This window comes from Boleophthalmus pectinirostris, unplaced genomic scaffold (genome assembly GCF_026225935.1).
Source record: "Boleophthalmus pectinirostris isolate CB_2022bp ecotype Guang Dong unplaced genomic scaffold, ASM2622593v1 HiC_scaffold_11, whole genome shotgun sequence".
NCBI classification, from domain to species: domain Eukaryota; kingdom Metazoa; phylum Chordata; class Actinopteri; order Gobiiformes; family Gobiidae; genus Boleophthalmus; species Boleophthalmus pectinirostris.
Window position 1 is genome coordinate 23,269,999 of NW_026570994.1, and position 13,239 is coordinate 23,283,237.

At 46.3% G+C, this 13,239-nt stretch overlaps 1 protein-coding gene across 1 annotated transcript in view; it reads right to left on the reverse strand.

Moving 5' to 3' along the window:
- Nucleotides 1-13,239, reverse strand: part of atp11a (ATPase phospholipid transporting 11A) — an 81,673-nt gene that overhangs the window by 21,627 nt on the left and 46,807 nt on the right. The window contains 11 exon segments of the mRNA XM_055163014.1: nucleotides 3-105; nucleotides 3,022-3,208; nucleotides 4,164-4,415; nucleotides 4,783-4,964; nucleotides 5,560-5,663; nucleotides 5,756-5,829; nucleotides 6,004-6,075; nucleotides 6,766-6,824; nucleotides 6,826-6,933; nucleotides 10,605-10,661; nucleotides 11,008-11,121. Coding sequence (XP_055018989.1) covers nucleotides 3-105; nucleotides 3,022-3,208; nucleotides 4,164-4,415; nucleotides 4,783-4,964; nucleotides 5,560-5,663; nucleotides 5,756-5,829; nucleotides 6,004-6,075; nucleotides 6,766-6,824; nucleotides 6,826-6,933; nucleotides 10,605-10,661; nucleotides 11,008-11,121 — 1,312 coding nt within the window.

A 13,239-nucleotide genomic window follows, 5' to 3' on the forward strand; every position in this document is an offset into this window, starting at 1 on the left:
ACCGATGCCCACGTGAGCCTCCAGGATCATACTGACGTCGTTGGCTCCGTCTCCGATCGCCAAAGTGATGGGATGTTCTTTAGACGTTTTGATCAACTTCACGATCTGGAAAATACAGAATTAGTCCTGGTTTAGATCTGGTTTAGACCTGGTTTAGACCTGGTGTAGTCCTGGTTTAGACCTGGTTTAGTCCTGGTTTAGTCCTGGTTTAGTCCTGGATTAGACCTGGTTTAGACCTGGTTTAGACCTGGTTTAGACCTGGGTTTAGACCTGGTTAATCCTGGTTTAGTCCTGGTTTAGACCTGTTTAGTCCTGGTTTAGTCCTGGATTAGTCCTGGATTTAGACCTGGTTTAGACCTGGTTTAGACCTGGTGTAGTCCTGGTTTAGTCCTGGTTTTAGACCTGGTGTAGTCCTGGTTTAGTCCTGGTTTAGTCCTGGTTTAGTCCTGGTTTAGTCCTGGTTTAGACCTGGTTAATCCTGGTTTAGACCTGGTTTAGACCTGTTTTAGTCCTGGTTTAGACCTGGTTCAGTCCTGATTTCTAGTCTTTCTGGCCACAGTTCCTAATAGCTTCTTAGATTTAGCATTTTTGTTTAGTCCTTGGTTTTATCCTGGTCCAGTCCCTGGTCTAGTCCTGGGTCTAGTCCCTAGTCCTGGGTCTAGTCCTGATTTCTGGTCTTTCTGGCCACAGTTGCTTCATAGATTTTGCATTTTTGTTTAGTCCAGGTCTGGTCTAGTCCCTGGTCCAGTCCCTGGTCCAGTCCGTGGTCTAGTTTGTGGTCTTGTCCCTGGTCTAGTCCCTGGTCCAGTCCATGGTCTAGTTTGTGGTCTCGTCCCTGGTCTAATCCTGATTTTTAGTCTTTCTGGCCACAGTTCCTTAATAGATTTTTTGTGTTTTTGTTAAGTCCTTTGGTTAATTCTGGTCTAGTCCGTGGTCTAGTCCGTGGTCTAGTCCTGGTCTAGTCCGTGGTCCGGTCTCTGGTCCTGTCCCTGGTCCGGTTCCTGGTCCTGTCCCTGGTCTAGTCCTGATTTGTTGTCTTTATAGCCATAGTTTCTTCGTAGATTTTGTGTTTTTGTTTAGTCCTTCGTTTAATCCTGGTCTAGTCTCTGATCCAGTCCCTGGTCCTGTCCTTGGTCTAGTCCCTGGTCCAGTCCCGGTTCCTGGTCTGTGTGTCCTGAGTGGTTTGATAGATTTGGTGCTGTGTAAATGTCAGCGGCTGAAGCTCCCTGAGGTCTGTGAAGTGCTCTGCTCGTTTTTATCGATGGATCTGAAGTCTGAGGACAAAAATAAAACCCATTTCCACGTCAATATTTACAGCTCCAAAGATTCCACCGCTGGGAGGGCATCAGGGTCGATACACAGAGCAGAGACCTGGGGTTAGACCTGGGGTTAGACCTGGGGTTTGGACCTGGACCTGGGGTTTAGTCCTGGTCTGGTCTGGTCCCTGTTGGTTTTTGCTCTGGTCAAAATTAAAAACCTTTTCTACACAAATAATTTCTATATTCTATCCTCTAATATTCTAATTTCTACACAAAGAATTAAAGTCGCACTGTGTCACTTTTTCCGGTGAAGTGCCTGTCACCTGCTTGTTTCCATGGAGATGTTATTGCTTGGCCTAAAATATCCCGCAGTGTGGCTTTAAACTAACTCATGTTGCATTTATATATTTATCTTTTACTCAAAATATATTTTAAAACCCTGCGTCCTCCTCACCTCCACAGATCTGAGCTGTAACACGACCTGATGGGTTCAACTGTTCGTCTCCGTGGAGATGTACAGGTTAATGCCACACTGCGGAACATCCAGGCAAAGCAACAAGACGAATCCTCCAACTAAAAAGTTACACAGTGTATCTTAGAGAATCAGTATTTTAAAATAGTTTGGTTTAGTCCCTGGTCTAGTCTCTGGTCTGGTCTCTGGTCTTGTCTCTGGTCTTGGTCTCTGGTCTAGTCTCTGGTTGGTCTCTGGTCTGGTCTCTGGTCTAGTCTCTGGTTTTGGTCTCTGGTCTGGTCTCTGGTCTAGTCTCTGGTTTGGTCTCTGGTCTAGTCTCTGGTTTGGTCTCTGGTCTGGTCTCTGGTTTGGTCTCTGGTCTGGTCTCTGGTCTAGTCTCTGGTCTCTGGTCTCTGGTCTGGTCTCTGGTCTGGTCTCTGGTCTGGTCTCTGGTCTGGTCTCTGGTCTGGTCTCTGGTCTGGTCTCTGGTCTAGTCTCTGGTCTAGTCTCTGGTCTAGTCTCTGGTCTCTGGTCTCTGGTCTAGTCTCTGGTCTGGTCTCTGGTCTCTGGTCTGGTCTCTGGTCTGGTCTCTGGTCTCTGGTCTGGTCTCTGGTCTCTGGTCTCTGGTCTCTGGTCTCTGGTCTCTGGTCTGGTCTCTGGTCTGGTCTCTGGTCTGGTCTGGTCTCTGGTCTCTGGTCTAGTCTCTGGTCTAGTCTCTGGTCTAGTCTCTGGTCTGGTCTCTGGTCTAGTCTCTGGTCTGGTCTCTGGTCTCTGGTCTGGTCTCTGGTCTGGTCTCTGGTCTCTGGTCTGGTCTCTGGTCTGGTCTCTGGTCTGGTCTCTGGTCTCTGGTCTGGTCTGGTCTGGTCTGGTCTCTGGTCTCTGGTCTCTGGTCTCTGGTCTGGTCTCTGGTCTGGTCTGGTCTCTGGTCTCTGGTCTGGTCTCTGGTCTGGTCTCTGGTCTAGTCTCTGGTCTGGTCTCTGGTCTCTGGTCTCTAGTCTCTGGTCTGGTCTCTGGTCTGGTCTCTGGTCTGGTCTCTGGTCTGGTCTGGTCTCTGGTCTGGTCTCTGGTCTGGTCTCTGGTCTGGTCTGGTCTCTGGTCTCTGGTCTCTGGTCTCTGGTCTGGTCTCTGGTCTGGTCTCTGGTCTGTTTTTTTAGTAAACCCTGAACAAACCTGAGTCTACAGAGTGAGTTTTGGTCTAGTCCTGGTTTAGTTCAGTCCGTGATTCGTCTGTTTTTGTCCCTCTTTCTTTCTTTTCTTTTCTTTTCTTTCTTTTCTTTTCTTTTCTTTCCTTTCATTAACCTCCGCTGGTACCTGAGCTTTCTGCAGCGGCGCCATCCGGCAGCAGAGGACGGCGCTGCAGTTTCGACAGATCTCCAGAAAAATCTCTTTGTAGTTTCCGGAGTTGGAGTCTTCCTGAGCAGGTCTGAGCACCGCAGACAGAGTCGCTCCGTCGATGATCAAACCGAAGTCTGCGAAGTCTCCGTAGTCTGAAGACAACCTGAAGAAGAAGACGAGGAGAGGAGGAGGAACAGATGAGACGAAGAAGAGGAGGAGAGAGAGCTGCTCCATCTAACATCAGGCCAAAGTCTGAGGACAACCTGAAGGAAAGAGGAGACAGGAGGAGGATGAAGGGAGGAGAGAGGAAGAGGAGAAGAGGGTCAGGATAAAGAAGAGGAAGAAGAGGGGGAGAGGAGGAAGAAGGGAGCAGAGGAAGGAGAGAGAAGGAGAGAGGAAGAAGAGAGAGGAGAGAGGAAGAAGAGAGGAGAGAGAGAGGAAGAAGAGAGGAGAGAGGAAGGAGAGAGGAGAGAAGGAGAGGAGGGAGTGAGGAGGGAGAGAGGAGAGAGGAAGAAGAGAGAAGGAAGAGAGGAGGGAGAGAGGAAGGAGAGAGGAGAGGAGAGGAGAGAGAGAAGGAGAGATGAGGAGGAGAGAGGAGAGGAGAAAGGAAAGAGAGGAGAGATGAAGGAGAGAAGAAGGAGAGAGGAGGGAAAGAGGAAAGAGATGAGGAAGGAGAGAGGAAGGGGAGAGAGGAAGGAGAGAGAGGAAGGAGAGAAGAGAGAAGGAGAGGGGAAGGAGAGAGGAAGGAGAGAAGGAGAGAGGAAGGGGAAAGAGGAAGGAGAGAGAGGAGAGGAGAGAGGAAGGGAGCGAGGAGGAAGGAGAGAGAGAAGGAGAGAGAGGAAGGAGAGAGGAGAGGGGAGCGAGGAAGGAGAGAGGAAGGAGAGAGGAGGGAGAGAGGAAGGAGAGGAAGAGAGGAGGAGAGAGGAAGAGAAGGAGAGAGGAGAGAGGGGAAGAGAGGAAGGAAGGAAGAGGAAGAGAGAGAGAGGAAGGAGAGACAGGAAGGAGCGGAGGGAGAGAGGAAGGAGAGAAGAAGGAGAGAGGAAAGAAGGAGAGAGGAGAGAGGGAGAGAGAGGGAGGAGAGAGGGAGGAGGGAGGAGCAGAGCTTCTGAGGTTCTGACCCGGAGAAGGTGTCTCTGGTGAGGGTTCCCTGGTGCCTGAGCACAGTTCTGCTGAGGTCAAAGAGCACGTCGTGGAGCCGCTGCTCCTCCGTCCTCTTGGTGGTGAGCTCCAGGATCTGGGTGCTGCGCCGGAACAGTTTGGAGGCGTAACACGTGGCGGCCGCCGTCTCCATTTTGTCTCCCGTCAGCACCCAGACCTTCATCCCGGCTTTGTGCAGAGACTCGATGGTGTCGGCCGCTTTCTCCTGCAGCCTGAACAAAACAACAACAACGACTGTTTAAAGACACAACACGGAACATTTACGATGAAGACGCAAGTACGACAGAAGAGATCATCAAAATAAACTGTTCTGTTCTATGTTTTTATATTGTCCCTGTTCTGTTTTACATCCAGAAACCACCTGTCCCCTCCCCCTGATCTCACCTGTCCCCTCCCCTCCCCCTGGTCTCACCTGTCCCCTCCCTCTAGACTCACCTGTCCCCTCCCCCTGGTCTCACCTGTCCCCTCCCCCTGGCCTCACCTGTCCCCTCCCCCCTGGCCTCACCTGTCCCCTGGTCTCACCTGTCCCCTGGTCTCACCTGTCCCCTGGTCTCACCTGTCCCCTCCCCCTGGTCTCACCTGTCCTCCACGGCGGTGGCTCCCAGCAGGATGAGTTCGGTCTCGATCTTGTCGTAGGCTTCGGCGAGTCTCTTGTCTCGATCCTGAAGAGCCAAACGAGCCTCGGCCAAAAGAGCCACGACCTCCGAGAACTGCTCCGACGAGAGCCTCCGGTACGCCACGCACAAGGTACGAAGCCCCTCCTACAACAGACACACCAGACTGAACCAGAGCCACGCACAAGGTACGAAGCCCCTCCTACAACAGACACACCAGACTGAACCAGAGCCACGCACAAGGTACGAAGCCCCTCCTACAACAGACACACCAGACTGAACCAGAGCCACGCACAAGGTACGAAGCCCCTCCTACAACAGACACACCAGACTGAACCAGAGCCACGCACAAGGTACGAAGCCCCTCCTACAACAGACACACCAGACTGAACCAGAGCCACGCACAAGGTACGAAGCCCCTCCTACAACAGACACACCAGACTGAACCAGAACTGAACCAGGACTAAACCAGGACTAAACCAGGACTGAACCAGGACTGAACCAGGACTACACCAGGACTACACCAGGACTAAAACAGGACTGAACCAGTACTAAAACAGGACTAAACCAGGACTACACCAGGACTAAAACAGGACTGAACCAGTACTAAAACAGGACTATACCAGGACTGAACCAGGACTAAAACAGACTACACCAGACTGAACCAGGACTAAAACAGGACTGAAACCAGGACTAAAACAGGACTGAACCAGGACTAAACCAGGACTAAACCAGGACTCACCACGGCGTTGCGTTCGACTCTGGCCTGGACTTCCTCTTTTTTCCCTGCGACCACACGAGGAAATATAGACGAGTCTGCTCCTTTACAGAACAAGAACAACTCCCCTGGAAACAAACAAACACAGTTCAGATGAATCGACCAAAGACTTGTTCTTCTACAACAGATCGATTAAAGACACTTTTGTTTGTATTTTTACCGGACGAGGCTCTGACGATGACGCTCATTCTTCGTCGGACCGAGTCAAACGTCAGGACTTCCAAAAGCTCAAACCTGAAACACACAAACGGCTTGAAACATAAACTAGGACTAAACCAGAACTAAACTAAACCAGGACTAAACCAAGAAGTAAACAGTGACTAAATCAGCTCTAAACCAATGACTACATCAGTGATTAAACCAGGACTAAACCAGGTGTAAACCTTAAATCAGGTGCATTCCACAGACCTCTCGATCTGGTCGTCTCTGTTGAGGATTTCCATGTGACTGTCTTTGAGCCTCAGGTACGTGAACCCCAGTCTGAAACACAACAGTTCACAGGTTTCATCACCGACATTTCAGATCTTCTCCACAGTCAGAGTCTGTGTGTCTGATTTCCCCGTGAGTTTGAGTCAAATGTACAAGATCTGTAGTATAAGAAGCTCTCGAGGTCAAAATAAGTCCACAGTAAGTTTATTCTCTGTATCTAATTATAAAACCAAGTTGGCAAGACTCTGGTCTGTGAAAGTGAAAAGCTCCAATAAACTCATGTTGACAATGAACTCCTTCTATTTTTCATGTTTTTAAAACAGTCAAACTCAGACACAGAGACTTTAAAACTGGATGTTTTGAATTTTGTTTCTACAGACTTTGGTACATAATTTATCATGTCCAAAATCAGATCTAAACCAGGACTAGACCAGGACTAAACAAGGGACTATATCAGGATTTTACCAGGACTAGACCAGGATAAAATCATGTCTAAAGTCAGATCTAAACAAGGACTAGTCAAGGTCTAAACCAGGTCTAAACCAGGTCTAAACCAGGTCTAAAGGTCTAAACCAGGACTATACCAGGATAAAATCATGTCTAAATTAAGATCTAAACCAGGACTAAGCTAAGACTAAACCAGGGACTAAACCCAGCACTAAACCAGGTCTAAACCAGGTCTAAACCAGGTCTAAACCAGGACTACACCAGGTCTAAATCAGGACTTGAGTTGGTCCGTACTTCTTCATGCCCTCGACCAGCGCGACCTCGTCTGGGGAGGAGGAGATGTAGAAGGACGAGGACTTTCCCCTGATGACGTCCGTGTTTGATCCCGTCCACGGTCTCCTCCTCCTTCACCTGCACCGTGTGACAGAGACACAGAGCGCGGAAGAACAGCTCCTCCACGTCCTGAAACAACCAGACCACACAGTGAGATCCTCTGACCCTCTGACCCTCCTCTGACCCTCTGACCCCTCTGACCCTCCTCTGACCCTCTGACCCTCCTGACCCTCCTGACCCTCCTGCACCGTGTGACAGAGACACAGAGCGCGGAAGAACAGCTCCTCCACGTCCTGAAACAACCAGACCACACAGTGAGATCCTCTGACCCTCTGACCCTCCTCTGACCCTCTGACCCTCCTCTGACCCTCCTCTGACCCTCTGACCCTCCTCTGACCCTCTGACCCTCCTGCACCGTGTGACAGAGACACAGAGCGCGGAAGAACAGCTCCTCCACGTCCTGAAACAACCAGACCACACGTGAGATCCTCTGACCCTCTGACCCTCCTCTGACCCTCTGACCGCCTCTGACCCTCCTCTGACCCTCTGACTCTCCTCTGACCCTCCTCTGACCCTCTGACCCTCTCTGACCCTCTGACCTCCTCTGACCTCTGACCTCCTCTGACCCTCCTCTTACCCTCTGACTCTCCTCTGACCCTCTGACCCTCCTCTGACCCTCTGCTCCTCCTGCACCGTGTGACAGAGACACAGAGCGCGGAAGAACATCTCCTCCACGTCCTGAAACCAACAGAACACACGTGAGATCCTCTGACCCTCTGACCCTCCTCTGACCCTCCTCTGACCCTCCTCTGACCCTCCTCTGACCCTCTGACCCTCCTCTGACCCTCTGCTCCTCCTGCACCGTGTGACAGAGACACAGAGCGCGGAAGAACATCTCCTCCACGTCCTGAAACCAACAGAACACACGTGAGATCCTCTGACCCTCCTCTGACCCTCTGACCCTCCTCTGACCCTCCTCTGACCCTCCTGACCCTCTGACCCTCTGACCCTCTCTGACCCTCTGCTCCTCCTGCACCGTGTGACAGAGACACAGAGCGCGGAAGAACAGCTCCTCCACGTCCTGAAACAACCAGACCACACAGTGAGATCCTCTGACCCTCTGACCCTCCTCTGACCCTCCTCTGACCCTCCTCTGACTCTCCTCTGACCCTCTGACCCTCCTCTTACCCTCTGACTCTCCTCTGACCCTCCTACCCTCCTCTGACTCTCTGACCCTCCTGCACCGTGTGACAGAGACACAGAGCGCGGAAGAACAGCTCCTCCACGTCCTGAAACAACCAGACCACACAGTGAGATCCTCTGACCCTCTGACCCTCCTCTGACCCTCTGACCCTCCTCTGACCCTCCTCTGACCCTCTGACTCTCCTCTGACCCTCTCTGACCCTCTGACCCTCCTCTGACCCTCTGACCCTCCTCTGACCCTCTGACTCTCCTCTGACCCTCCTCTGACCCTCTGACTCTCCTCTGACCCTCTGACCCTCCTCTGACCCTCTGCTCCTCCTGCACCGTGTGACAGAGACACAGAGCGCGGAAGAACATCTCCTCCACGTCCTGAAACCAACAGAACACACGTGAGATCCTCTGACCCTCCTCTGACCCTCTGACCCTCCTCTGACCCTCCTCTGACCCTCCTCTGACCCTCTGACCCTCCTCTGACCCTCTGCTCCTCCTGCACCGTGTGACAGAGACACAGAGCGCGAAGAACAGCTCCTCCACGTCCTGAAACAACCAGACCACACAGTGAGATCCTCTGACCCTCTGACCCTCTCTGACCCTCTGACCCTCTGACCTCCTCTGACCCTCTGACCCTCCTCTGACCCTCTGACCCTCCTCTGACCCTCCTCTGACCCTCCTGACTCCTCCCTCTGACCCTCTGACCCTCTCCTCTGACCCTCTGACCCTCTCCCCTCTGACCCTCCTCTGACCCTCCTCTGACCCTCCCTCTGACCCTCCTCTGACCCTCTCCTCTGACCCTCCTCTGACCCTCCTCCTCTGACCCCCCTCTGACCCTCTGACCCTCCTCTGACCCTCCTCTGACCCTCTGACTCTCCTCTGACCCTCTGACCCTCCTCTGACCTCCTCTGACCCTCTGACCCTCCCTCTGACCCTCTGATTCTCTGACCTTCTGCTTCTCTGACCCTCTCCTCCTCTGACCCTCTGCTCTTCTCAGTTTTCATATAATACAGTATTTTCTTGTATGTTCTTGTATTTTTCTTGTATGTTCTTGTATTTTCTTGTATGTTCTTGTATTTTTCTTGTATGTTCTTGTATTCTTCTTGTATTTTTCTTGTATGTTCTTGTATGTTCTTGTATTTTTCTTGTATGTTCTTGTATTTTTCTTGTATGTTCTTGTATTCTTCTTGTATTTTTCTTGTATGTTCTTGTATGTTCTTGTATTTTTCTTGTATGTTCTTGTATTTTTCTTGTATGTTCTTGTATTTTTCTTGTATGTTCTTGTATGTTCTTGTATTTTTCTTGTATGTTCTTGTATTTTCTTGTATTTTTCTTGTATGTTCTTGTATGTTCTTGTATTTTCTTGTATGTTCTTGTATGTTCTTGTATGTTCTTGTATTTTTCTTGTATTTTCTTGTATGTTCTTGTATGTTCTTGTATTTTTCTTGTATGTTCTTGTATTTTTCTTGTATGTTCTTGTATGTTCTTGTATGTTTTTCTTGTATGTTCTTGTATGTTCTTGTATGTTCTTGTATTTTTCTTGTATGTTCTTGTATTTCTTGTATTTTTCTTGTATGTTCTTGTATGTTCTTGTATTTTCTTGTATTTTTTGTATCTTTCTTGTTATGTTCTTGTATTTTTCTTGTATTTTTCTTGTATGTTCTTGTATGTTCTTGTATTTTTCTGTATGTTCTTGTATGTTCTTGTATTTTTTCTTGTATGTTCTTGTATATTCTTGTATGTTTCTGTATGTTCTTGTATGTTCTTGTATTTTTCTTGTATGTTCTTGTATGTTCTTGTATGTTCTTGTATGTTCTTGTATGTCTTGTATTTTTCTTGTATGTTCTTGTATGTTCTTGTATTTTTCTTGTATTTTTCTTGTATGTTCTTGTATGTTCTTGTATTTTTCTTGTATGTTCTTGTATTTTTCTTGTATGTTCTTGTATGTTCTTGTATTTTTCTTGTATGTTCTTGTATTGTTCTTGTATGTTCTTGTATTTTTCTTGTATGTTCTTGTATTTTTCTTGTATTTTCTTGTATGTATGTTCTTGTATGTTCTTGTATTTTTCTTGTATGTTCTTGTATTTTTCTTGTATGTTCTTGTATGTTCTTGTATGTTCTTGTATGTTCTTGTATTTGTTCTTGTTGTATTTTTCTTGTATGTTTTGTTCTTGTATGTTCTTGTATGTTCTTGTATTTTCTTGTATGTTCTTGTATTTTTTTATTGTTCTTGTATGTTCTTGTATTTTTCTTGTATGTTCTCTTGTATTTCTTGTATGTTCTTGTATGTTCTCTTGTATGTTCTCTTGTATGTTCTTGTATGTTCTCTTGTATGTTCTCTTGTATGTTCTTGTATGTTCTTGTATGTTCTTGTATGTTCTTGTATGTTCTTGTATGTTTTCTTGTATGTTCTTGTATGTTCTTGTATGTTCTTGTATGTTTCTTATGTTCTTGTTTTTCTTGTATGTTCTTGTATTTTTCTTGTATGTTCTTGTATTTTTCTTGTATGTTCTTGTATTTTTTCTTGTATGTTCCTTGTATGTTCTTGTATTTTTCTTGTATTGTTCTTGTATGTTCTTGTATGTTCTTGTATGTTCTTGTCTTACTCTGGAGTCTGGTCCTGGTGAAGTGTCGATCATGTCCATCCCGGCTCCTGACATCACCTGAAAACAAAAACAATCAACACGTAAAAATAAAAACAATACAACAGTTCACATTATCAAGAAAAAGTTCAGATTTTGATGCTTGAAGTCCAACAGATATTTAAATGGTAAAGGAATAACGAATAAACAGTCCTCATAGTATTTGTAGTACTTGTACCTGTCCGTTGCAGATGGCGTGTGGCAGTAGTAGCAGTAGTATTTGCAGTAGTAGTAGTAGTAGTAGTAGTAGTAGTAGTAGTAGTAGTAGTACTTGTACCTGTCCGTTGCAGATGGCGTGTGGCAGTAGTAGCAGTAGTATTTGCAGTAGTAGTAGTAGTAGTAGTAGTAGTAGTAGTAGTACTTGTACCTGTCCGTTGCAGATGGCGTGTGGGACATAAACACTTCCTCCGATGCAGCACTCGATAAACTCCATGTTGTTTTCTGTTAAAGTCCCAGTTTTATCTGTGAACACGTACTCCACCTGAAACCAGACCAGACCGGGTTTAGACCAGACCAGACCAGACCGGACCAGACCGAGTTTAGACAAGACCACACCGGACCGGACCAAACCGGAGTTTAGACCAGACCGGACCAGACCAGGGTTTAGACCGGGTTTAGACCAGGTTTAGACCAGATTTAGACCAGGTTGAGACCAGGTTTAGACCAGGTTTAGACCAGGTTTAGACCAGGTTAAGACCGGGTTTAGACCGGGTTTAGACCAGGTTAAGACTGGGTTTACACCGGGTATGCACCGGGTTGAGATCAGGTTGAGACCAGATTTAGACCAGATTTAGACCAGATTTAGACCAGGTTGAGACCAGGTTTAGACCTGGGTTTAGATCGGGTTAATAGTAGTAGTATTGTGCAGTACCTGTCCCAGTTCTTCACTGAGGTCAGATATAGTATTTGCAGTAGTATTTGCAGTAGTATTTGCAGTAGTATTTGCAGTAGTATTTGTAGTAGTATTTGCAGTAGTATTTGCAGTAGTATTTGTAGTAGTATTTGCAGTAGTATTTGCAGTAGTATTTGCAGTAGTATTTGCAGTAGTATTTGCAGTATTTGTAGTAGTATTTTTGCAGTAGTATTTTGCAGTAGTATTTGTAGTAGTCTTTGCAGTAGTATTTTGTAGTAGTATTTGCAGTAGTATTTTGCAGTAGTATTTGTATTTGCAGTAGTATTTGCAGTAGTATTTGCAGTAGTATTTGTACCTGTCCCAGTTCTTCGTTGAGGTCAGATATAGTAGTATTTGCAGTAGTATTTGCAGTAGTATTTGCAGTAGTATTTGCAGTAGTATTTGCAGTAGTATTTGTAGTAGTATTTGCAGTAGTATTTGTAGTAGTATTTGCAGTAGTATTTGCAGTAGTATTTGTAGTAGTCTTTGCAGTAGTATTTGCAGTAGTATTTGCAGTAGAATTTGTAGTAGTATTTGCAGTAGTATTTGCAGTAGTATTTGCAGTAGTATTTGCAGTATTTGTACCTGTCCCAGTTCTTCGTTGAGGTCAGATATAGTAGTAGTAGTAGTATTTGCAGTAGTATTTGCAGCAGTATTTGTAGTAGTATTTGCAGTAGTATTTGCAGTAGTATTTGCAGTAGTATTTGTAGTAGTATTTGCAGTAGTATTTGTAGTAGTATTTGCAGTAGTATTTGCAGTAGTATTTGCAGTATTTGTACCTGTCCCAGTTCTTCGTTGAGGTCAGATATAGTAGTAGTAGTAGTATTTGCAGTAGTATTTGCAGTATTTGTACCTGTCCCAGTTCTTCGTTGAGGTCAGATATAGTAGTAGTATTTGCAGTAGTATTTGCAGTATTTGTACCTGTCCCAGTTCTTCGTTGAGGTCAGATATAGTAGTAGTATTTGCAGTAGTATTTGCAGTAGTATTTGCAGTATTTGTACCTGTCCCAGTTCTTCGTTGAGGTCAGATATAGTAGTAGTAGTAGTAGTATTGCAGTAGTATTTTGCAGTATTTGTGTACCTGTCCCAGTTCTTCGTTGAGGTCAGATATAGTAGTAGTAGTAGTATTTGCAGTAGTATTTGCAGTAGTTGTACCTGTCCCAGTTCTTCGTTGAGGTCAGATATAGTAGTAGTAGTAGTATTTGCAGTAGTATTTGCAGTAGTATTTTGTACCTGTCCCAGTTCTTCGTTGAGGTCAGATATAGTAGTAGTAGTAGTATTTGCAGTAGTATTTGCAGTAGTATTTGTACCTGTCCCAGTTCTTCGTTGAGGTCAGATATAGTAGTAGTAGTAGTATTTGCAGTAGTATTTGCAGTATTTGTACCTGTCCCAGTTCTTCGTTGAGGTCAGATATAGTAGTAGTAGTAGTATTTGCAGTAGTATTTGCAGTATTTGTACCTGTCCCAGTTCTTCGTTGAGGTCAGATATAGTAGTAGTAGTTAGTATTTGCAGTAGTATTTGCAGTAGTATTTGTACCTGTCCCAGTTCTTCGTTGAGGTCAGATATAGTAGTAGTAGTAGTATTTGCAGTAGTATTTGTACCTGTCCCAGTTCTTCGTTGAGGTCAGATATAGTAGTAGTAGTAGTATTTTGCAGTAGTATTTGCAGTAGTATTTGTACCTGTCCCAGTTTCTTCGTTGAGGTCAGAT